The sequence below is a fragment of the Osmerus eperlanus genome, chromosome 2 (assembly GCF_963692335.1).
Source record: "Osmerus eperlanus chromosome 2, fOsmEpe2.1, whole genome shotgun sequence".
In the NCBI taxonomy this organism is placed as follows: domain Eukaryota; kingdom Metazoa; phylum Chordata; class Actinopteri; order Osmeriformes; family Osmeridae; genus Osmerus; species Osmerus eperlanus.
Genome location: NC_085019.1, coordinates 20,059,803 through 20,083,979, shown reverse-complemented (window position 1 = coordinate 20,083,979; position 24,177 = coordinate 20,059,803). Strand labels below are relative to the sequence as shown.

General features: G+C 45.7%; 2 protein-coding genes across 2 annotated transcripts; one reads left to right on the top strand and one right to left on the bottom strand.

Moving 5' to 3' along the window:
• Positions 1-810: 810 nt before the first annotated feature.
• LOC134034727 (aconitate hydratase, mitochondrial-like) lies at positions 811-15,799 on the bottom strand. The gene is made up of 17 exons (XM_062479294.1): positions 15,701-15,799; positions 12,782-12,924; positions 12,177-12,435; positions 8,324-8,416; positions 8,024-8,182; positions 7,651-7,801; positions 7,314-7,418; positions 7,085-7,176; positions 6,852-6,957; positions 6,473-6,630; positions 6,262-6,335; positions 6,037-6,148; positions 5,659-5,937; positions 5,319-5,510; positions 4,703-4,835; positions 4,189-4,310; positions 811-3,758 (listed from the first exon to the last, which is right to left on the bottom strand). The coding sequence occupies exons 1-17, from the start codon at positions 15,734-15,736 to the stop codon at positions 3,624-3,626; spliced, it is 2,349 nt and encodes a 782-aa protein (XP_062335278.1). The 5' UTR covers positions 15,737-15,799; the 3' UTR covers positions 811-3,623.
• A 1,102-nt stretch (positions 15,800-16,901) lies between these two features.
• Positions 16,902-24,039, top strand: LOC134034940 (protein Tob2). Its single transcript, XM_062479659.1, has 2 exons — positions 16,902-17,111; positions 18,819-24,039. Exon 2 carries the CDS (start codon positions 19,076-19,078, stop codon positions 20,297-20,299), a length of 1,224 nt encoding a protein of 407 aa, XP_062335643.1. The 5' UTR covers positions 16,902-17,111; positions 18,819-19,075; the 3' UTR covers positions 20,300-24,039.
• Positions 24,040-24,177: the final 138 nt, after the last annotated feature.

Sequence of the window (24,177 nt, the reverse complement as noted above, 5' to 3'; positions counted from 1 at the left end):
GAAGAAAGACCTTAACAGGTACAGTGGTGGAAAGTAACTGAGTACATTACTGAGAGATTACATTGTAATTTACTGCCATATTTCTTCTTCTTCAGTGAGACATAGCAAACTTCCACTTTTTTTGTATTACTAACCAATAGAGGGATAGCAGACATAGTCGCGGTCTTTTTCCTGTCCCGTGGGACCGGCCTCCCCTGAGTCTTCCATGACAGCAGCACTCAGGCGCTTTCTTGCTCGCTGGTACACTGACTCCCGAGCGTGTGAACGTCTCCCTAGAGGTGTGAAATATTGATACACTTGATACATTTTTGGTAATCATAAATATTATTTATTGACCATTTATAGAGGAAAAAAAGATATTCTTGTACGCTATAATTTTGCAAGCATTTAGTTTTCAAAATCAACACAAGATGGACTCAACGTGGGAGTTAACGTTGACAAAATGACACCTACATTGGGTTTCAGTTGACTCTTAACTGCAATGTCTGAATTGATCCATCATTAAAGTGGTTTGAAGTTGAGCAGGCCCGATTCCTGACTTTAAAACCCCATTTGTAATATTAAATCTTCGGAGGACTGTTTGTCAGAGAAGTGAAAGACATGCTTTGTTCTATTTCACCAATCCCTCACAGATTTTATATTGCCTCACAAGTATTTAACTTAAATATTTAACTGGGCCTGCAGTGGAGTAGGTATAAAGCCTCACACAACATAAAGTTGTGCTGGCATTTACCCGGTTCAAATACAAAGACATCATGCACATTTTGACACAATATTTAATAAGAGAGCTCATCAAAGAAGAATCAAGGATAAAGGATAAACCAATGTATTTATTTTGTAACACAACAGCTGGTATGAACAGGGATTTATTTTTATTTGGTCATTAGATTGATTAAATAGATGGAGGCATCTTTGGCGATTACTGCAATAGACAGACCAGAGAAGCAAATGACCAGCAATTCATCACATTTTCTGAAGTTGAGGAAATGATTAAACAGAATTGAATCTTAGTAGTAGTAGTTATTGTGCTCTCAGTAAAACCTCTTCAGACTACTTCTGTAAATCAGGGCATCATTCATCTTCACTGCTCATTAAATCATGTAAAAATATAATTCAATGGGAAAACCTTACTTGTCACATCCCTTGGGAAAACAGCATAAAGTACACTACTGAACTTCCAGTCCAAGACCTGCAGTACAATCCAATTCACATTATTTTTGCACACTTTATCTTTCATTTGATTTAACTGTCAAATGGTTGAATGGTTTGTGAAACTATGAGATTGGGGATATTTGTTATATGAAGACTATTGGAACATTGTATTCTGAAATTAGGCTACAGTGCATCACACAGAGCAGAAAGCTCTAAATTAAACTGCGACACATCATGCTTATTTCCTCTCTGTGTAAATATATATATATATATATATATATATAGATATTGTATATGTACACTCTTTTATGCAATATGCTGCTATGTCATATAGGTATATGATTCACCTGAGGCCCAAAGAGTGCCTTTATATACACATAAATCAGTCATGGGAGCACTGGCCATTTAACTTTAGTTCCTCCATGGGGATCTTGGAATATTGAGATAAAAGTATATTGTGTGCCTTTTGGCATCAGAACTTGCCTCTCTAATTGATGCAATTCAATGATAGCATGTATTGATGCAGAAACAATCATAGGAAAAGGAGATGGACAATGCTCCCAAGACGACTCAAAACAAGTGTCACTCTTATCACACTGCAACATTCTCAAGCATTCATTATAGAAAACGCTTAACTTTCATCAGTCTAGGCAAACTCTACATACAATATGGCAAGATTCTACACCAAACATCAGGACCAGGATTAAAACAATGACACAATAGAACATGACTCAACAGTTACATCAGTATTTTTCATATTGAATTGAATTAGAATGCCTCAGTGCTGTGAACCCACAGACACTGGGGTTGGATTCTAAGGAGTGCAGCGATTGCTGACTAAAAGAGCACATAATAAGTGAAGAAAGCCTTTCGAATACTACATAGCGCTAGTGAACAGGCATCTGAACACTAGATTGTGCGTTTAGTTTTCATAAACGACGAAGTAGAAGACGACCTTCCCCCCAAGCTCCCCAGTCCAAGTCCTAACTTGAGATAACTCCACTCAAAATACCACCTCTAGTTTATATCCTGCCGACATCAACACTAGCACTGCTGAAGTTCCCGCAGCTCCTGTGTGTCTCAGGTTAGGACTTTGAAGGAAGAGGGCCTGGAGTCGTTGTGTTAGAACGGAGAGAAAGAGGCAGCACAAGTGGATAGACGGAGACTGGAACATGAACGGAATAACATCTGTCGATCAGGGTTAGGCATGCAAACACCACCATACATGGACCAACACATATGGACGGCAACAATCACAGCAGCTGCATGAATTCAGTTGTCAACTCCTACCTATCTAGACTCACACAGACAAGAGGGGCCCCAGCTCAAGAAGTACCGTTAGCTTTCTTCGTACATGATGTGGAACACTTCTTTCAAAAAAAAAACAAAAAAAAACAAAGTATGTAAATTTACAATCAACATGCACAGAGCAGCAATACTGGTGTAGGGATGCTTATGGTGATTGAGGCCTACAGCCGTCACACTGCTACCACAGGGCAGAGAATTCTGTTAAAAACTCATTTAAGACAAGAGGTCAGCTGAAAAAATATCCCTACAAAATAGGACTGCACCCAACTACTATTCCTCAGACAACTCCTTCCTATTCCCCTGAGTGCTCCTTACAGCCTGGTATAGTCCAGCATTCTGATACAGAAGAGAAACCCGCCTTATAATCCCCACCAGTGAGTAAAACGCATTCTTTCAAGTCAAGACCGATAAGCTGTCAGCTACTCACACAGCCAACTTCTCTCAGGGTATAAATATTAGATGTGATAGAAAACTCAGGACACTGGGGGTAGATTCAATTACAGTTGAAGGTACAACCCAATTAAAGAGCTTATACGTCGTCTGTGTTGGATGGAAGGAACACAATGATACAACTCTGTAACTACTATGTATTGGGGATTGTGCACGGGAGTTAAACAGTAAACATCTTAAGATGGATTCTTTTCTGTGTGTGTGCATGGCAGGTAGGAGTACACTAAATACGACTGGATGAGTCAATTGCAGGAAGCTTGACAAATGGGATTGCCCCACATGATTGTAGCACTGCCAATATGAGCAGTGCTGCCTAGAACAGTAACACACTATGTTATGCTCAAACAAAGACGCATGTGGTGTGTGTCTGTGGGGGGAGTTCATTCAAAGTAATCATGTATGTGTGGCGTGTGTGTGCGCATTTCATTTGTACAGCGACAGGGGTTGTGTGCTTGTATGTGTGCAAGTGTGTATCCATGCGTGTGTGTAGTTTCAATGTGTAGCAGTCTGATGGTACTTGTCTACAGGTGACCCTATGCTCACAAGGTAAGTCTACCATGCCAGAACGCCTTCCCTTCCTCACTCTCTCTCTCACTCCCTTTCCTCCCCAATCTCACTCGGTCTCTATGAAGCCCATCCTTCTCACTATCTCCTGGCCCCGCCTCCCTTGAGCTGCCCTGCCCCTCAGGCCTGACAAGCCCCGCCTCTGGGCCTCAACGCTGCAGCTCCTTCATCCGGTTGAGGGCACTGCCTGCCTGGAACCACTCGATCTGCGTCTCGTTGAAGGTGTGGTTCAGCGTGATGCTATCCTGGCTCCCATCAATGTGCGTGATCACAGCAGTCAAGGGCTGATGAAGAGAGACACAGAGAGAGAGAGAGAGACAGAGAGACGGACAGAGAGAGAGAGAAAGACAGAGAGAAAGACAGAGAGAGAATCAGGACTCTTATGCACAACTCCAGTCTGGTAAACCGATACCATGACAACATGCATTACATCTGCTAAACTGACTGGGATCTTGCTGTGCAAAAGCCTTAAGGCATGGCTTTTCATTCCAACACTAAACCAGCACACCTGGTTCTGGCAACTAGCTGGTTGACAAGCTGAGTCATGTTTGTTATATCTGGGGTTAGAGTGGAAACCTACAGGAGGGTAGATCTCCTGGAGCAGGGATACACAGCCCTGCCCTAGGGGGTCCTATGGGACCAGCTCTTAGGTCTAGGATCCTCATCCCTATGATATGGAAATCAGAGCAGGTATCAGGGGGAATGGTCTCTCACCTTGCCTGGGGCAAAGGACTTGAGTCCAGTAATGGAGATCTTGTCGTCTGGACGGACCTTGTCGTAGTCTGAAGGGTCGGCAAAGGTCAAGGGCAGTAGACCCTGCTTTTTCAGGTTGGTCTCTGAGAAAAGAGAGAGGAGGGGCCGAAAATGAGACGAGGACAAGAAAGGAAAAAAGAAAAGGAGGGGGGGGGGAAAGGAAACAAAAGAGTGCGCAAGGGGAACCGGCTCATATCGAACAGCCATTGTGTAAACAGAGAAAGGCTCTCTGTCTCTGTGCCCAGATTTATTACGCCGCAAATCAAGGTCACGGAGAACAATGCCCACATTCAACGTGTGTGTGAGTGTGGCTTTTACACAGACTCTCGTATTTAGTATCTAGCAATGTTTCTTCTTCTACTCGAGCCTTGTGACGGTTAGTATCGACTCTTTCCCCCCCTCATGCCAGCCTGCGACTGTGTCTGTGAAGTAAACGCACATGAGATAACTTCCAATTCAGGTTGCGTGCGCGTACCGTGGATCCTGGCGAAGCTCTTGACGATGATGGCGCGGCCCCCAAGGTGTCTGGGCTCCAGGGCGGCGTGCTCTCTGCTGGACCCCTCGCCGTAGTTCTCATCTCCCACCACCACCCACTGAACGCCGTTGGCCTGCAGGACAAGGAGATCCTCAGTCACATACTCGGTACCAAGAGCAGCCCAGTGTGGAGTGTTGTTGTGTTATTAGGGGTGGGGGGAAAAATCAATTCGCATTTGAATCGTGTTTCAGTCTTATAGTGATTCATATCACTAGAAGACTGACAACAATGAGTTATAACAATGAGTTTACCTAACTGCAAGAAAAACTATACATTTTAAGGTTTTGATGCATTGGGATTTTTGTTCTTCAACACTTAACTGCTTATCACAGTCAAATAGAAACAGGTAACACTAAACAGCAAACTGGAATCAAATGTAAGCATATATTGAATCGAAATTTGATTAAAAAATTGAAAAATTCGTGAATGGAAAAAATCGTGAATCGATTTTTTATCTAATCGGGACCCCAAGAATCGATTCGAATCGTACCGTGAGGTACCAGAAGATTCCCACCCCTATCTGTTATGTTAGGGCACTTCTTCCTGGGTGTCTCACCTTGTAGTGGCGGGCCACATCAGGCACGCCTCCGTGCTCCCCGGTCAGCAGGTTTCTGATCTTGTTCACGGCGTTGTTCTCGGTGTTGACCGCTCCAATCAGAAGGTTGTTGGAGATGTTGTCAAGGTGACCGCGGAACTTGAGCCAGGGGCCGGCGGCGCTGATGTGGTCGGTGGTGCACTTGCCCTTCACCTGAAGAAGAGGAGGAGGATGAGAAACGGCTGATGATGAGAAACGGCTGATGAAGAGGAGAGGATGGCCCTCCTGGATGGATTCTCCTTTTCTAGATTCCTTCCCTGCTCGCTTTTCTCTCTCCTCCCCCCCGTCCTCCCTCTCTCACCTTGATGAGGACGCGCAGGTTCTGCAGGTCCTTTCCGTGCCACTTGTCAAAGGGCTCCAGCAGCTGCAGGCGGTTGCTCTGGGGGCTGACGTCCACCTGGACGGAGTGTCCCTCGGCCGGCGGGTGCTGGTACGTGTCCTGGCCCGGGTCGAAGTCGCGGGCAGGAAGCTCATCCCCGGTAGGAGGCTCCAGCTTAAACTTCTGGCCGTTGGCGTCGGTGAGGTAGTCCTTCTCAGGGTTGAAGTTCAGGGTGCCGGCGATGGCCATGGCCGTCACAATCTGGGGAACGGAGGAGGGGCGTGTGGTGGGGGAGACAGGGGTCAGAAGGGGATTTCAATGAGAAGGTTGCCGACGCGTGTTCGTGGAGGTGACGTGTACCTCAGGGGAGGTGACGAAAGCGTGCGTGGCGGGGTTGGCGTCGTTCCTGGCGGAGAAGTTCCTGTTGTAGGATGTGACGATGGTGTTCTTCTCTCCCTTCTTCACGTCCTTCCTGAAAGGGAGATGTGCGGCAGGGTCACTGCTCCTGTCGCTCCCTGTGAGAAGGCCTTATCTCTAGATCTAGAACATTCTAGTAAAACTGGATGAGAGTTGTAGAGGATTTACCTGTCCCACTGGCCGATGCAAGGCCCACAGGCGTTGGCCAGAACCACTCCTCCAACATCACTCAGGATCTTGGCCTACAAGAGAAAGGGACAAACTGTGTCAGCCTATAAAGCACAGAGAAGTTCGTCCGGTAAAGAAATCCTTTTCGGTCTATCTTCCAGTACAGTAGGTTGCTCCTTCAAAGCCAGTGCAAGGAGGTAGGGAGACTCACATAGCCATCCCTCTCAATAGTGGCCCGGATCTGCTCTGACCCGGGGGTGATGGTGAAGGCAGCCTTGCATTTCAGGCCCTTGTCCAGGGCCTGCTTGGCCAGGGAGGCGGCCCGGCCCATGTCCTCGTAGCTGGAGTTGGTGCAGCTGCCAATCAGACCTGCGGATGCAACCAGGTCACCCATAGAGGGAGATTAGGAGATGAAGAGGGAACTGTAATGATACTTTGCATGGACCATAGAGGTTCAAGTCTGATCTTTGGTAAACTTGCAAAGCTCTTTGTGACACTGCATGTAAAAAGGGCTATACTAATGAAGTTTGTTTAGGGAGTAACATTCAGGGGAATAGGAGGTGGAACCGGACAGCAGAGCAAACACTGACCCACTTTGACTTCCAGGGGCCAGCTGTTCTTCTTAGCCACAGCCCCGATCTCGGACACAAGGTGGGCTAGGTCAGGGGTGAAGGGCCCGTTGATGAGCGGCTTCAGCTGTCAGAAGCACATGAGACAAACACGGTTATCCATTCTGAACATGCAGTACGATCATGACGAAAATGGAAAGAGTCACGAATCCCCGCTGGATGGAAATAGAAGTCAGGCTGGAGAGTGGACCTACCTCGCTCAGGTTGATCTCGATGACCTGGTCGTACTCACAACCCTTGTCAGGGACCAGGTCTTCATGGTACTCATCAGCCAGGGCAGCGATATCTGACCGAATAAAATGGGAGGGTGAACAACAGAGAACAGAATGGAAGAGAAAGAGTAGTCTTCTAAAGTGCTTCAGCGTGGAGGAAAGACATGTGAACGTGAGAGTGGTGGAGGAGGTCGGCTGGGTTGGTGCTGACCTCCACGGCCGGTCTTCTCCAGGTAGGTCTTCATACGGTGGTTATAGGGAAACACAGAGGTGGTGGCTCCAATCTCAGCCCCCATGTTGCAGATAGTGGCCATGCCTGTAACCAGCAGGAGAGGATTATATAGCAAGACTATCTGTGAAGCATGTGACATTGCTTGTATATATATATATATATATATTATTATTTTTTTAAGCTATACAAATACAAATGTGGATTTGATTTGACAGACTTTTTATACCAACTGGAAAGCCTTGAAAATGCAAAACCTTGTGCAGCCATCAATCAAATATCAAAGTATATTTCCATTTTAAGGTAACCCCCCTCCCACCTGTGCAGGAGATGGAGTCCACCCCAGGTCCGTGGTACTCCACGATGGCTCCGGTGCCACCCTTAACCGTCAGGATGCCAGCCACCTTCAGGATCACATCCTTCGGGGAGGTCCAGCCAGACAGGCTGCCTGTCAGCTTCACGCCTATCACCTGAGGGTCAAAGGTCATTTATAACACGAATAGCAGCTAGACAGGGAGTGATGGAGATGATTTGGGGATGATTGTAGTGGATGATGGGATGGATGGAGAGACAGAGAGCAATAGAAAGAGAAAGAGAGAGCGAGCGAGGGAGGGAGACAAAGGTGAACGGTCAGGAACAGGGGTGTTGAAGACGTGTTAGGACCATGGTATGTGTTAAATCTCAGCACTCACATTGGGACACTTGAGCTCCCAGGGTATGTCAGCCATGACGTCCACGGCGTCGGCTCCCCCCACTCCGATGCAGATGGACCCCAGCCCCCCCCCATTGGGCGTGTGGGAGTCTGTGCCAATCAGCATGACTCCAGGGTAGGCATAGTTTTCCAGGATGATCTATCCAGGTAAAAGGTCATGCCAGTCAGGTGATGACATGCACAGCCATCGATGGACACTGCCCGAGTGTTCACCTCAGCATAACTCTCTCATTCCAGTCACCATTTACTTTATGTGCTACCATAAAGTTGCACATTGTACCTGGTGGATGATTCCAGAGCCAGGCTTCCAGAAGCCGACTCCATACTTGGCTCCAGCAGATGCCAGGAAGTTGTACACTTCCTGATTCACGTCCTGGGTTAGAAGTGAAAGAGACGGGAGTAAGGTCATGAGTGATATTTTCAGCTGCTACTGGGAGTCAGGTGGCTGAGCGGTGAGGGAATCGGGGTAGTAATCCGAAGGTTGCCAGTTCGATTCCCGGTCATGCCAACTGACGTTGTGTCCTTGGGCAAGGCACTTCACCCTACTTGCCTCGGGGGAATGTCCCTGTACTTACTGTAAGTCGCTCTGGATAAGAGCGTCTGCTAAATGACTAAATGTAAATGTAAAATGTACTGCTACTAATCTTCACAGCACCAGTTTGTCCAGGTAGCAGTCCTTAATTCCCTTAATGCTCGTTACTCAACTTGACCTCAGTGCGTTAAGATGAGTGAGTGACCCATGATTACCTAATATCACTTGTCCTAATTTATACTGTCTGGTTATTAAAGACAAACTCATTTAGTTACAACCCTCACTGTAGCATTGGAAGTATACAGCATGTCAGTGGTGTAGTCTACGTGATACGCAGTGTAGCAACCCAGGGGACTTGAAGGCCTACTGTGCTGGATTGGCTGGTCTGATTCCCCTGGTTTACTACAGCAGGTGTACACCGTATACCCACTAGGAAGGGTCAGGATTTACGTATACCCACTTTAAAAAGCGCAAGGATACGTGACATGGTTTTGTGACAGAACTTTCACACCTTCACTCATCATCTCACCCCGTTTGCGTTGCAAAGCCATATGTTTTCTCAAAAGCCCAGAATCTTTTAGGTCAAAATTTGGGTTGTCATTTTCGGCAAATATCAAAATCCAACGAGTCCAACGTAATTGTTATATTACATAAAGCTCAAAAAATGATTTTGCGCTCAAATTAATGCTAAAAAACTTTGCTCACATTACCTGTGGAAGTCCCTATTGAATCTTACATCCAACCGAGACTAGGTCCTGGGTTTGGGCTAAGCCCCTAATGTTTACAACGTCTGGCTCCGCCCCTGATGGTGATTAACACTAAACGTAGAAAATCAGTCCAGTCTCCCCAGCTGTAAAAGTAATTTGCTGTTAAGGTATTGTGTCGCATAAGGGTGTGTTCAAGCATAAGGGTGTTCATATGTGCACTTGGCACCAGGACACCCGAGGTCTCAGTTCGATGATAGACTTTGTAGTCGTGTCGTCGGATCTGAGGCCGAATGTCTTGGACACTCGGGTGAGGAGAGGGGCGGAGCTGTCAACTGATCACCACCTGGTGGTGAGTTGGCTACGATGGTGGGGGAAGACGCCGGTCAGGCCTGGCAGGCCCAAACGTAATGTGAGGGTCTGCTGGGAACGGCTGGCAGAATCCCCTGTCAGAAGGAGCTTCAACTCCCACCTCCGGGAGAGCTTTGACCATGTCTCGGGGGAGGCCGGGGACATTGAGTCCGAATGGGCCATGTTCCGGGCCTCCATTGTTGAGGCGGCTGACCGGAGCTGCGGACGCAAGGCGGTCGGTGCATGTCGCGGCGGTAACCCTCGGACTCGGTGGTGGACGCCGGAGGTGAGGGAAGCCGTCAAGCTGAAGAAGGAGGCCTATCGGACTTTGTTGGCTGGTAGGACTCCAGAGGCAGCTGATGTGTACCGGCAGGCCAAGCGGAATGCGGCTTTGGCGGTCGCGGAGGCAAAAACCCGGGCGTGGGAGGAGTTCGGCGAGGCCATGGAGAATGACTTCCGAACGGCTTCGAAAAGGTTCTGGACCACCATCCGGCGACTCAGGAGGGGGAAGCAGTGCACTGTCAACGCTGTATATGGTGGGGATGGTGCGCTGCTGACCTCGATGGGGGACGTCCTGGATCGGTGGAAGGAATACTTTGAAGACCTCCTTAATCCCACCAACACGCGTTCCGACGTGCAGGCAGAGTCTGGGGACATTGGGGGGGGCCCTTCTATCTCTGGGGCTGAGGTCGCCGAGGTGGTTGAAAAGCTCCGCGGTGGCAAGGCCCCTGGGGTGGATGAGATCCGCCCGGAGTTCCTTAAGGCTCTGGATGTTGTAGGGCTGTCTTGGTTGGCACGACTCTGCAACATCGCGTGGCCATCAGGGACAGTGCCTCTGGACTGGCAGACCGGGGTGGTGGTTCCCCTGTTTAAAAAGGGGGACCGGAGGGTGTGCTCCAACTTTAGGGGGATCACACTCCTCAGCCTCCCTGGGAAAGTCTATTCAGGGGTGCTGGAGAGGAGGGTCCGTCGGATTGTCGAACCTTGGATTCAGGAGGAGCAATGTGGTTTTCGTCCTGGCCGTGGAACTGTGGACCAGCTCTATACCCTCGGCAGGGTTCTGGAGGGTGCATGGGAGTTCGCCCAACCAGTCTACACATGTTTTGTGGATTTGGAAAAGGCGTTCGACCGTGTCCCTCGGGGGCTCATGTGGGGGGTGCTCCGGGAGTACGGGGTACCGGACTCCCTGATCGGGGCTGTTCGGTCCCTGTACGACCGGTGCCAGAGTTTGGTCCGCATTGCCGGTAGTAAGTCGAACTTGTTCCCGGTGAGGGTTGGACTCCGCCAGGGCTGCCCTTTGTCACCGATTCTGTTCATAACTTATATGGACAGAATTTCTAGGCGCAGCCAGGGCGTTGAGGGGGTCCGGTTTGGGGACCTCAGGATCGGGTCGCTGCTTTTTGCGGATGATGTGGTCCTGTTGGCTTCATCGGGCCGTGACCTCCAGCTCTCACTGGAGCGGTTCGCAACCGAATGCGAAGCGGCTGGGATGGGAATCAGCACCTCCAAATCTGAGGCCATGGTTATCGACCGGAAAAAGGTGGAGTGCAATCTCCGGGTCGGGGAGGAGATCTTGTCCCAAGCGGAGGAGTTCAAGTATCTCAGGGTCTTGTTCACGAGTGAGGGAAGGATGGAGCACGAGATCGACAGGCGGATCGGTGCGGCGTCCGCAGTGATGCGGGCTCTGCATCGGTCCGTTGTGGTGAAGAAGGAGCTGAGTCGAAAGGCGAAACTCTCTATTTACCAGTCGATCTACGTTCCTACCCTCACCTATGGTCACGAACTGTGGGTAGTGACCGAAAGAACGAGATCGCGAATACAAGCGGCCGAAATGAGTTTTCTCCGCAGGGTGTCCGGGCTCTCCCTTAGAGATAGGGTGAGAAGCTCGGTCATCCGGGAGGGGCTCAGAGTAGAACCGCTGCTCCTCCGCGTCGAGAGGGGCCAGTTGAGGTGGCTCGGGCATCTGATAAGGATGCCTCCTGGACGCCTCCCTGGTGAGGTGTTCTGGGAAGAGGCCCCGGGGAAGACCCAGGACACGCTGGAGGGACTATGTCTCTCTCGGCTGGCCTGGGAACGCCTCGGGGTCCCCCAGGAAGAGCTGGTGGAAGTGGCCGGGGAGAGGAAAGTCTGGGCCTCCCTGCTTAGGTTGCTGCCCCCGCGACCCGACCCCCGGACAAGCGGAAGATGATGGATGGATGGTATTGTGTCGCTTATAATAAATTGACATGTTAAGTAGTCTTTCAGAAAGCTCGCAATGACATGTAGATGCATACTGTATGCATTAGTGAGTGTGGTGGTGCTTGTGGGATGTCGCTCTAGGACGGGTGAGTATGAGGCCGAGAGGGAAAAATCAAAGTATACTCTCTACAAAAAACTAGACTACACCACTGGAGCATGAACCTTAACTAGTGAAAACAACATCAACGATCCAGAATTCTTTCGCAAACCCATGACATCTACACTCTTACAACATCAGATCCAAACAAGTCTTTGTCGTCTTTAAACCCCCCCCACCCGCCAACCGGGCCTGACCCCTGACCTCTCACCTTCGCCCTCTGCAGGTCTTCAACACCACCAATCTGAGCTTCGATCAGGTGGTCACAGTGGATGGTGGAGGGCACGGCCACCCTGGGCAGGCCGCTGCTGATGAACTGCAGCATGGCCATCTGAGCTGTGGCATCCTGCATGGCCACGCGGTCTGGACGCAGACGCAGGTAGGTTCTGCCCCTGGCAATGTCCTGCGCCTCTGGGTTATCCAGGTGGCCGTACACAATCTTCTCAGACAGGGTAAGGGGGCGGTTGAGCCTGAGAAGGAGAAGAGACCAGGGGATTTTAAAGTTTCAGCATGTCAGTGAGATGTTAATCCTATAAACCAGTTCACAGTGGAACCCTAATTTGTTGCTTAGGCTTTGAGTTCCTAAGGCTAGGTAGCCATGTGACGAGCTACAAATGCTTTTACAAACTACAGTCAAAGGGTGAAGTCAGAAAACCATGCAAGCCAGTCAACACCATAAATGGCAACATTTGGCCTTCAATATGGGTGCAACAGGTCTATTTTAGTTATCATTGTAAGGGGGCAAGTCGAGACATTTGCCAGAGTTGGGCTATGTGTGTGGCATGTGTGTGTGTGGTATGTAAGACAGATGATAACCTCTTGCGGACAATGTTGATGTTCTCACGCAATTTCTCATAGTTGATGCTGGAGCCAGGCTCAAAGCGGCTCATGGCCACCTTGGCCTTTGCGTTGAAGGCGGCGGAAACATGGAGTCGCCTTGCCCCTGTTCCAAGGACAAGCTGAGGGATGAAGGAAGGAGTCATTGAAGCCAATTACAAGTTTTACTTCTCATCAAACCTTTATGAATTGCTTTGCTGGCTTATTATATTACGACATACTGGACACACAGTATGTCGTAGTAAACTCAGAGTTTGGTTTGAACGCAGGTAACACATAAGAACGTGAGGTAGAGCCATAGAAAAAGAGAGTTGCGACACGCTCTGATCTCGCCGACACGTGATCACGTGGTTCATGTAGCTCGCTGTAGTTCCAAAAAACCCCACTGCTGTCAACAGGTTTGAATGGTTTTCAATGAAGCTTGCCAACGGAAGTCGCTTTCTCAGGCAAATGATGAATGAAACAGGCTCGGTTAAAGAAATAAGGCTCGGTTAAAGCTATCTTCAGCAGACTCGTATCTACAAAAGGCAGTCCTCCCTGACGTGTTTGGTGTAGAATGGAGTGAAATACAACAATGTGAACGGGGAGTCTATACATTCACGGGGAGTCTGTTGGCTGAGCGGTGAGGGAATCGGGCTAGTAATCCGAAGGTTGCCAGTTCGATTCCCGGTCATGCCAACTGACGTTGTGTCCTTGGGCAAGGCACTTCACCCTACTTGCCTCGGGGGAATGTCCCTGTACTTACTGTAAGTCGCTCTGGATAAGAGCGTCTGCTAAATGACTAAATGTAAATGTAAATGAACACTCACTGCCAGTGAAACACAGGAAAAAAGCTCTAGCTTTTTTGTCACGTGGTTCCGGTAACTCCCTGTAGTTAAACAAAACCCCCACTGCTGTCAACCTGTTTGAATGGTTTTCGGCGGGACAGACAGCAGCACCATCGCGATTCACGGACATTTTCGGTATATTAACACATAATGTCAATTGGTTACTGGTGTGTTGTATCATGTATGTCTGATACTTTATTAACATGTATGTATTACATGAACTTATACATAACGCAATATTGTGAAGCAGAGCTAGAAATGGCTATGCTAGCTACCATACTGTACAAACTGTACTGTACATACCAAACAGTAGCCTAATGAGGACTATTGTTCCACTTAACGTTTAACCTTAGACGGTTGAAGTAAATGGGTCTTGTTAAACGTTTTTTTATTCATCAGACCACTTACAATTTAGCCTACCACATTAACACTTATATTTGTAGTACTTGATGCAAGTTGAATCTAACCATTATCACCAACAACTGCTCAATTTAAGACAAGAAAGGAGTTTGGTAAATAGAACAGAATAAACAAGGCAACCAACTGCATTCAATAAAACATTTTATTGTACAATATGTCCTGTGTTCTTCCACTCCTTGTGTTTGTAGTGATCCGGTGATCTTCTGGCTATGATACATGTACAGCTAGCTAGAGTAAAAGTGTTGCTTACGTAGACCTACAGTCTAGCTCCAACTGCATTTAGAATCTAACAAGCTTACGATAAACTTTAAAGCTGGCTATATAAAATACAACTAATAACAATTGATATGTGGTGGTCGAAATATGAAAAAATGCAGGATTTTCGTGAATTTACCAGCTAACTTGCTTCGGACCACTTAATTTGCAATTCATTGTTGCTAGCTCTACTAACTAGGCTAATAAGAGCTATATATAGAACACTTACTTTGTATGCCAACGAACACCAATAATTAGAACTAATTTGACAGACTATAAGCCAACTGACTTCTGGTTATGATACACGTGCTCTCTAGCTAGCTTCAGTAAAAGTGTTGCTTATGTTAGATACTAGCTAGACCTACAGTCTAGCTCTAACTGCGTTTCGAATCAAACAAGCTATAATCTTACGATAAACTTTATCTAAAGCTAGCTATATGAAATACTACTAATAACAATTGATGTGTTGGTAAAAATATGAAAAAATGAAGGATTTTCATCAATTTACCAGCTAACTTGCTTCGGAGACACTGAAAATGAATGGGGTTGAACGGTGGAAAATGCAATGTTTGGAACTACAGGTCGCATGTGACACGCTTTACTTCCGCATTCCTCGATAACAATGGGAGTCTATGGAAGTGTCGCAACTCTCCTTTTCTATGGCTCTGAGCACACCCAATTATAAGTCTACCAATAAGATACATTGTTCGTTTAACAACAATGAACGTGACTGAAGTACAGAACATTATGGGCAATCGTTTAAGACGTAGGCCTAATCATGAGCATGCGACTTGAGACAGGGCAGATAACCCCATGTGAAAATATTTTGGAATAACGATGAGATAATGAGAGGATGAAGACGTTTTATTTCATCATCACAAATCGTGCATCCACTGATTACTGCCTCATTTGTAACTAAAACGTTAGCAGCTACCGGCGTTAGCACGAGTACTAACTGTTGTCAATTGTCTGGCAAGTCAATGCGCACTTAGCTATACATTCAATAACCTTGCCATCACCTTGTAAAACAGCTGTACACTTGGGCCACTAACGTTAGTTCCAAAAATATCCAAACGATCACACAATGAGATAATATATTATTATAATAAATTGTGTGTCATATCTGCTTTCATGAACTAGAAGCCGTAGCTAGCCAGACAGCAAGCTATCTAAAGACTAGCTAGCCGTTGTTGCTGTCAACAACACTGTCCACGCAACGGGGGACACGGTGACCTGTGGCGGGGATGGATTGCTTACGATATCCGTCCACAATACATTTTAATGCTAACGTTATAGTTAGAGGCTTGCTGAAATAGTTGTATATTCAAACAGCTGCCTCAAATTTCAAGAGTGTTGAAAATCACAAATTGAATATAAGAATATAAGGTTTTCTTACCCGTAGCCGAGTGACAGTCATACAGTAGGACGCCATTTTGCTTACTGAGTCGCTGTGGTGTGACGTGAGATTTTTTGGGGGTAACCCGTTATCTTTGTCCTGAAAGATATAGCAATGCAATTGTTAATTATTTTAATCGAGAGACTTTGAGCCACTTCACATTTTCTGATAGAAATTTTATCATCTATATAAATACTTAGATTGGCATACATCATTTTCAGATAAGCCACGAAACGGATTTGATGGTTTATATGGACACTCACCTGTGAGGATTTCAACGAACCAGCTCCCTATAATAAACGTACCTGTTCCCTATAATAAACTGTAGGCTACTGCAATACGACCAGTAAAATAACGTATGCCAGTTTGCAACTTTTTCGCACTTCTATTCCACTATGGAATGCATCCTTAAGATACCACTACTAGTTATTTATTGTCTTAATAAGGAACTTTATCAGTGTTTATAATCAAGTGTTAAAAAGTGATGTTGAATTTCAGTTGACTGGCTGAACAGTAGCCTGCATAATGGTATATCACCAATGCAAAAGTGCACCTGTAAGACTATCTATCTATGTATCTATTTATTTATCCATCTAAAAGAACATGTTACTATTTCTCTGCCAAGTACCGATGCTTTACTACAAACCACAGAAGCAGATTACCAAAACGACATTACCCATAACGCTTCAACATTTTCATATCGCTTTACTTGCTGACTGTACGCTGCAACCCAATAAACTAAGGGTCCTCCCCCATCTCAGCCAATGGAGACTCTGTTGCTATCACAGCTTGTATTTTTAGCAATGTCACAGCACCTACGCGAAGATACTAATATACATTCGCCGACTAAAATAGAGCAGGTCGTGACCTGACTGTGATACTGATAGCTAATAAAATTAACATCTGAGACACAACAAATTGTTGATTTAGGTTTAACCACAACAAATTATATTTAGGTTCACCCAACAAGAAGGTGCAAACAATGCACAAAAACAAACATAAGACTTTTGTTGTGGGTGATAGTCCAACAACATGAGTACAAATGCATATTACACTGGCTAATAACTAAGAAATAAAGAAAAGCATACATGTGAGCAATGATTAGTCAAAAAAGGAAATTATAATGTCAAGAAAGTAGTTCCAGATAGGACCAAATCCGAGCACAGGGGGTGTGGGCGAATGGTTCTGTATAAATGCGCAAGGTTGACAAACTGTAAAGTTCTCTGGATGTTTCATTCAACCTGTCGGTTGAGGAAACGGGGAAGCTTTGAATCTCACGTTTTAGATAAGATCATACAAAAGAGACCAAACCTATCGTTGTGCAACGGCGTTCGGCAGCAAAAAACATCCTTAAAATCTATTGTGTCGTACAGGAAATAAAGAACAGGACTTGAACACAACCTTGGCATTTGTAAGTACAGCTACAGAATATCCACTAATAAACATGCTTTTATCATACATCTTTACAAACTGATCTAGAGATGCATTTATTCGTTGTAGATTGTGATCTTCTGACGGTTTGGGATTTACCAAAAATGCGCTACCTGTCGAGAATATATGGGTGCTGTGTTGTCATCCATTTTTGATTTGAAGCTATTGTTAAATTCTGGGAAAACAATTTGGTTGTTAATAACAAAGGTTGAATAGCTTCTGGTTGCAGGTTTTGTCTTTGCTGACAAGATTAATTTATTCCGGGCTCATCTCTTTTTGCCCTCGGTCAATAGACAGACTTGAGACTGCAACACTCACCACTTTATTAGCCACCCTTTAATTCAATTATATAGAAGAGCTGGTGTAGATTGACAGTGACACCATAATAGGTATCACTTTGCCAACATCAAACAGTGTAATCATTACAAGCTTCCAATCCTGATGGATAAGGTTTCTTTGGTGTTCAAGGCTACAAGGCTGCATGGGATTTATTATCGCATCATTTTGTTTTATATTAAAAGTGCGTATGCAAGTCTATATAACATTCAATTTCCGTCTTAGTGTATACTAAGATAAAATACGCGATACATTTGAATGCATATTGGACTCCCTGGTTATTTACATTGTTGCAATGAATTTTCAAGCTGTTACTTTTTGAAAGAAGGGTAGGCCTACTAGCTGTTCGTCAATAAAGGCCATAAACTGTATAAATCAACCGTCAATCGCATGGCTAATATGAATTAAAAATACAGGGGATTATAGTAATAGCCTATGCTATTGGCCTAAATGAACGTTGGTAGAATTTGCTGAGTAAACAAGCGAACAACGTCTCAGATTTCTCAAATGGAAAGGATGGGGAGAGATGCATGTTTTGGTTGGACATGGTCGAACAGTCAGGTTTGTTTTAACATTAAGCCTACGACCTTTAGCATGAAACAGGCTCTCTAAACGAGATTTTAACGAAATGACATTGAATGACATTGGATGTCGAAAATAAATGTATCCTGGTTGGGTAATTTAATGGGAAAGTGGGGATATATTCCAAATTAAGTCTGTCCAACAATCCAATTGTGTGAATACAGCAATGAAGGCTGATGGCAGCCTGCTATAGCAAAGGGATATGTGTGGAGGTTTACCATGAAATGCCTCGTCTTGTTCGTATACAAACTTGGCCTACAATAGGACTAAGAACCTTTTAAAAATGTAATTAACTTGCATTTGATTCTTATCGTCACATACAACACTATTAAAATATGTTGTGGTTTTTGTTCATGTTATTTTGCTGTTCCACCTGGCAAAGAGCTAAATGGAACGAGGTGAAATGTTTATGGTGCGGAGGCGGTGCACGTGTTGTGATGATGACGTAGAAGTATTGCATGGTGGGACATTGTGTTCTCTACAGTCATCGGTTACTGCCCTGCCATTTTACACCATGTTGTTCTCACAAGGGGGGGGGGGGGGGGGGAGATTGAATGCATTTACAACAAGCTCATTGACTTTTTCTTGAAACTCAATGTTCTCAGTGTGTAGTCAAGAACAGTGTAGCATCTTGCTTCAGCTTTTCAGGATATTCAATCCTGTTCTCAGCATTTATTCCTCGACTGCATTATTTTTATCACTTTGTCCTGAAGTAGTTTAGTTTTCCCTTATGAATAACCACATTTTCCCCTTCTCTCTCATTTAACAGTGTGAAACTGGCATATTTACACCAGACAAGCATCTTCAGACTTTGCTGAGAAGGTTGGACTATCTTTTGGCCTCCAAGTCTGTTCAGTCTGACCTCCTTGAAGGAGGGATACGATTCCTCAGCTTGCTTCCTTACTGGCTTCATCAAATGTAGCTAAAAATATCAGACTGCTACGAGCCATTCCGGTACTGTAATACCTCATCTTCTGACACACAATTTGAATACCGAGACCCAGAATACGCTGGCCTGGCTCAACCATGCACTTGGAGGTGAAGGTTGCCCTGAACTTTATTGTGTCCTACCTGTATAACAAGCTCCCACGTCGCCGAGCAGACCTTTTTGGGGAAGAGCTGGAGAGGATACTGGTTTCACGCTTTGAGGGCCACTGGTACCCCGAGGCTCCTCTCCGGGGATCTGCCTTCCGCTGTCTGCACCTCGGAGCTCCCTGGGACCCTGTGGTGGAGCTGGCAGCCCGGAGGAGTGGCCTGGACACAGAGGAGGTGCGTGCTAACGTACCCTCAGAGCTGAGTGTATGGATTGATCCCTACGAGGTGTCCTACCAGATTGGGGAGAAGGGAGCTGTGAAAGTTCTGTACCTGGAGGACCCACCGGGCGTAGGAGGGGCAGGAGAGAGGCCAGAAGGAGGGAATGGCGATAGTAAAGGAGACATCGATGCAGAAGAGGCCAAGAGTATTGGGTTCAACCCGGAGGCACAGGTGTTTGTTCCCATTGGAGGACAGGTGTCCCCGGTCCTGCTCTCCTCTCTCTCCAGCTCCCCTACACCCCTCTCCTCCTCGTCCTGCCCTGGACTCTACAGCTACCCTGGCTCCAGCACCCCCACCAACCCCACCACCCATTCCTCTAACACCTCGACACCCTCCCCTCCCAGCGGGGCTCTCCCTTACCTACCCTCCCAGCAGCAGCCTCCCGCCGCCCTGCCCAACATCCGGCCGCCCCTGCAGCCCATCACCTTCACCACCGCCAGTTTTGCTGCAACTAAATTTGGCTCCACCAAGATGAAGAAGTGTGGCGTGTCTGGGTCTGGCAGCAGCTCAGGGGTGGGTGTCCCTCCTCCCCAGAGGATGCTCTCCCGCTCCCCCACCACCATCTCCCCCCCAGGGCTGCTGAAGCACAAGCCCCTGTCCCTCTCCCTGCACTCCCTGGGGGGGGGCATCCCCAGCCAGCTCTCCCCCAACGCCAAAGAGTTTGTATACCCAGGATCCCCGGGGCCGCTCTACTTTGACACAGATGGCTCTGGGCCCATGCCCGCTCATGCCAGCCCCTTTCAACCCCCTCACCCTGCCCACTCCCACCCCGCCTTCGACCCCTTCTCTAGCCCCCCACCAGGCCCAGCCGTGGGCTTGATTGGGGGCAACAGTGGGATCTCCTACATGGAGAAGCCCCCCTTCGTGGAGGGCCTAGGAGGCTACAACCTGCAATATCCCAGCCAGGGCTTCCAGTCTGTGGTGCTGGCCAACTAGTCCTTTACCCAGTTACGATGATGTGTTGAGTATTACTACGACAGATGGTGGACAGTGATGCTCTTAAAAAATTACTGTTATGTTTTTCTAAATGTGTTCTTAACAATTCTACAGCTAAGGGTTATTTTTCTTTCTGTTAATACCACATCCAAAACATTTAATGTGATCCGTCTCAAGTACACTTTTGGCACAGTTTTGTCTGGCTGTTCTGAGATTCAGTTTTGAGTTTGTCTTCAACCAGAGGAGTAACCAGCCTCCTGTTGCACATTGAATGTTCCACTTATAAAGATGTCCTTGGCTTGCTGGTCTGGCAGAAGTGTGTGTGTGTGTGTGTGTGTATTGGTTTGCAATTTTGCACTGCACAGTCATGCTGTGAAGAGGGATTGTCTTATAGAATGGTGGTCGAAGTGCAGCTCTTTGCTTTGCAATTGGTGCTGCACTCGTTGACAAGTTAACAGAGGGGACTGTGCTGTGTTGCTGTATCTCTCTGTTGGCTCTAATGCTCGACATCCCTCTGTTTTTATAATGGATCTTTTTACTTGGATTTCATTCTCTCTCACACACACACACACACACACACAGTCCAAACAATTTTTCGAATCTATTCAGTTGAAAGTGAGTTTGGTTGTCGGTTGTGAGTCAGTGTAGCGGACTAAGCATTTGCGTGTGGGAGCAGGGTGGGGGCAGGTTAAAGCACTTGTGTTTTGAAAGGAAAAATTACTGTTGGGAAGGTCAGAGGACCTTGGTGAACGTGAGGAGAGACAGGGAGAGAGTGAGTTGATCTTTGCGTCTTAGGATATAACATACTAATCTCTAACACGCACACAAATGTATATGCACGCACACACATGCACTGTCCAAGTCAGCAGTGTGTGAAGGTGAACATGACGGGGATGGGATGCATTTAAGTAGTGGGGGATTGCGATTAATGGCTTAGGACTGTCAATGAAGGAGAGCTCTTACTCTGCAGGGAAACAAGGAGGGGAGGGCAAGACTGGGGTATCTAGCAAGTTCTATCACCTTTGGCAGTTGGGGTACATTTGGCCGAGATCAACACTTATAAACCCAGAGCATGTTTTTGGTGAGCCTGTGTTGCATAGCAGCCAACAACTCACCCTAACAAGCTCACTCGCTCCCCTGTTCTTTTAATCCCTAATTATCTCTGTTCCAGTTGCTGCTGCTCTTGTCTAAGATGAAAATCAAACAAAAAGCTGTTTTTTGTGGGCAGTGAGGACTACGAATGTGATGCGATGTAGTGTTTTAGTAATTTTGATCCTTTCATGACTACTTGATCCAAGTGATCCTCCAGCTCTGTGGAATAGATGGTAGCTAGTTTGTCATGAGGGGGTAGGGCAGCCTCAGTCCTCAATGTCCTTCTTGAGCCATCCAGCACTTTATGTACATATATTTCTGGGTCACAGAGAACACATTCACCCGCCTCCATCCCAGTCATGAAGGGAGCTGCTTAACATTCTCATTCCCTTGTCCTTTTTGTTGTTTTTTTACGATGGCCCATTGTGTTAGTTATATTTGCAAGGTGTCAGTGAGTTGAGGTGGGGGGCAGTTTAGCAATCATTTGAATGTTATTTTCTTATTTCTAGCTATGCCCATTAATGTCTGTGTATAAGCTAACCTGATGACCCTTGACTTGTGCTCACTGGCATTGCTACGTGACGGTCGGTCATATGCATGCACTCAGTCCTGAGAGTTGTCTTTGTTTTTGTTCATTCAGTTTAGGGGGGTGGGGTGGGGAGAACCGAGATCACTTTATATAAATGTTGCGATTGTGAGGGAAGGGTGCATTTTTACATTTGTTTGTAACTTCTTTACAATTTTTCTATTTTTTTTTCCCCCTGTTTTTTCAAAAGAATTATCAAAGTACATTTATAAGGGTAAGACATTATACTATAACTATAGAAATATGTAAAGATTTCTTATGTTCAGATTTCCTTCATTTAGTTTCTTATTTGCTGAGGTTATTTTTTCAGAAAATAACTATATAAACATATATGCAAGTTGAGACAAAAAAAATTGATGTATAAAGTATTGAATGTGTATTGTTCCTGTATAGAATTTCTCCAATAAAAGACGGGTAAATGTAAACTCAAGTTGGGTTTGTGGAGGGTTTCAGGCATGAATGTTTACAGTGGCGCGTTGATGGGAAATCAAACTCAAACTTTGATCTAGTTTGTGTACTCAGTCATTTCCAGTTTGTCCAAAGGGCAGTCTGGGAACAGTCTCCTGCTCCCTCACACCATGTTAAATCACTGCAACCATAGAGATTTAAAAGGGATTGGTCAAAACTATAAATCCTAAATGACCTCAACCAAAAATCCCAATTGATCTGCCTGCAAATCTGAATTTATCCAGGGTGTCTGGTTTTTTACCAGTCGTGATGCTCTCTAATTGCTTCACACCCATAATCCTGTTTGCTGTCTCATGATGTCACACGTCCTGTGTTTTAGCCTACCATGTCAACCTCTGGTTCCTTTCCAGTCCTGAATCTGGTGTGTTCTTGTCCATTCCCATACATGATACTGGAATGTAGGCTAAATGTCAGCATTTATATGTACACCACATTTATGGGAGTGGACAAGTGCTGCATTGGGACCTAAACAAAGATCATGCAACAGAATGTTGAGATTACTTATTTTTATATATATATATAATTACATACTTTCATATAGTGTTTGTTGGTCTCCATATTGGTCATGTCCTACAGACACAGCCATAGGGGCTGACCCTGACCCTGTTTCTAAGCAGTGTCGTCACCATATTCTAGTTCAGTGAGGTGGTTTAGGGGGTCATATTCCTTAGTGCAGATGTTCCAGTCCATCCTTATTAAATAAGATGTCGGTATTCAAAGCAGGTGAAGATGGATAAGCAATGAATGTGATCGTTCCGTGATTAGGTAATCCTGGTGATAGACAGCTAGTCTAATGATGGAGGCAAGCTATTTGAACCTTTTTGCTTTCCCCCTCTCTCCTCACTCTCTTTCTCCCTCTGTTCCTTTTCTGTGACCTCTGTTTTAGTCCAAACCCAAACTTGCCAAAGGGCCCCGTCCCTTCTGCTTTCTGTCTTTGGTCAGATTACTGTGTAGGCATACATGGTTTGATATTAATTATTGGGACCTGGAAGTGAAAGGTCCAAAGGTGTGTTGATGGCTACACAGTTAAGTGACCTGAAGGTAATCTGCTGGATGGGGGGGATCTCACTACATGGCATGTTTTGTTACATAATTTAAACAAATGAATAACAGATTAGAAAAGGTGTTCCATATATCTTTTTAAATAAAAATTAAAAAAGGCTTTTAAAATCTACAAACTCTGCTGCTCTGTCACCAGGATGAAATCTGACTGCGGTTAAACCATTTTCTATTCTTGTGTCCCTTGCTTATATCTATGTATTTTATTTTGCACTTTGGAATATTTTGTTGTAATAAAAATACATTTATTTTCTATGTAAGATTTAACTGTAAAGACTAAATATTATAATTAAAGAAGCTATATTAATATAGTGCTTTCTTTTTTGCTTGTATTTTGTTATTGTTTTTCCTATTTTGTATCTTATCTGTACACCCTGTAGATGTATATGATGAATCTTTCACTACTGAAATGCAATGACCTGTTTTCTGTGCTGCCCCGTTAACATGGGGACTTACTACTGCAGTTTCCTATTGTATCAGATTCTTTTTTAAGTTTGTAATAAAACCGAATGGCAAAAATAAGCATGGAAAATAACCTGCTTGTTTGATTCTCTTTCTTGTGTGTATAACGTTACTCAAGTATGAGTAGAGGTGTAGCTTCTATTGTGTTAGCGTCTGAGAGATAGATTAGAACAAATGGCATCTTAAATTGAATTACCTTGAGGGGAAATAT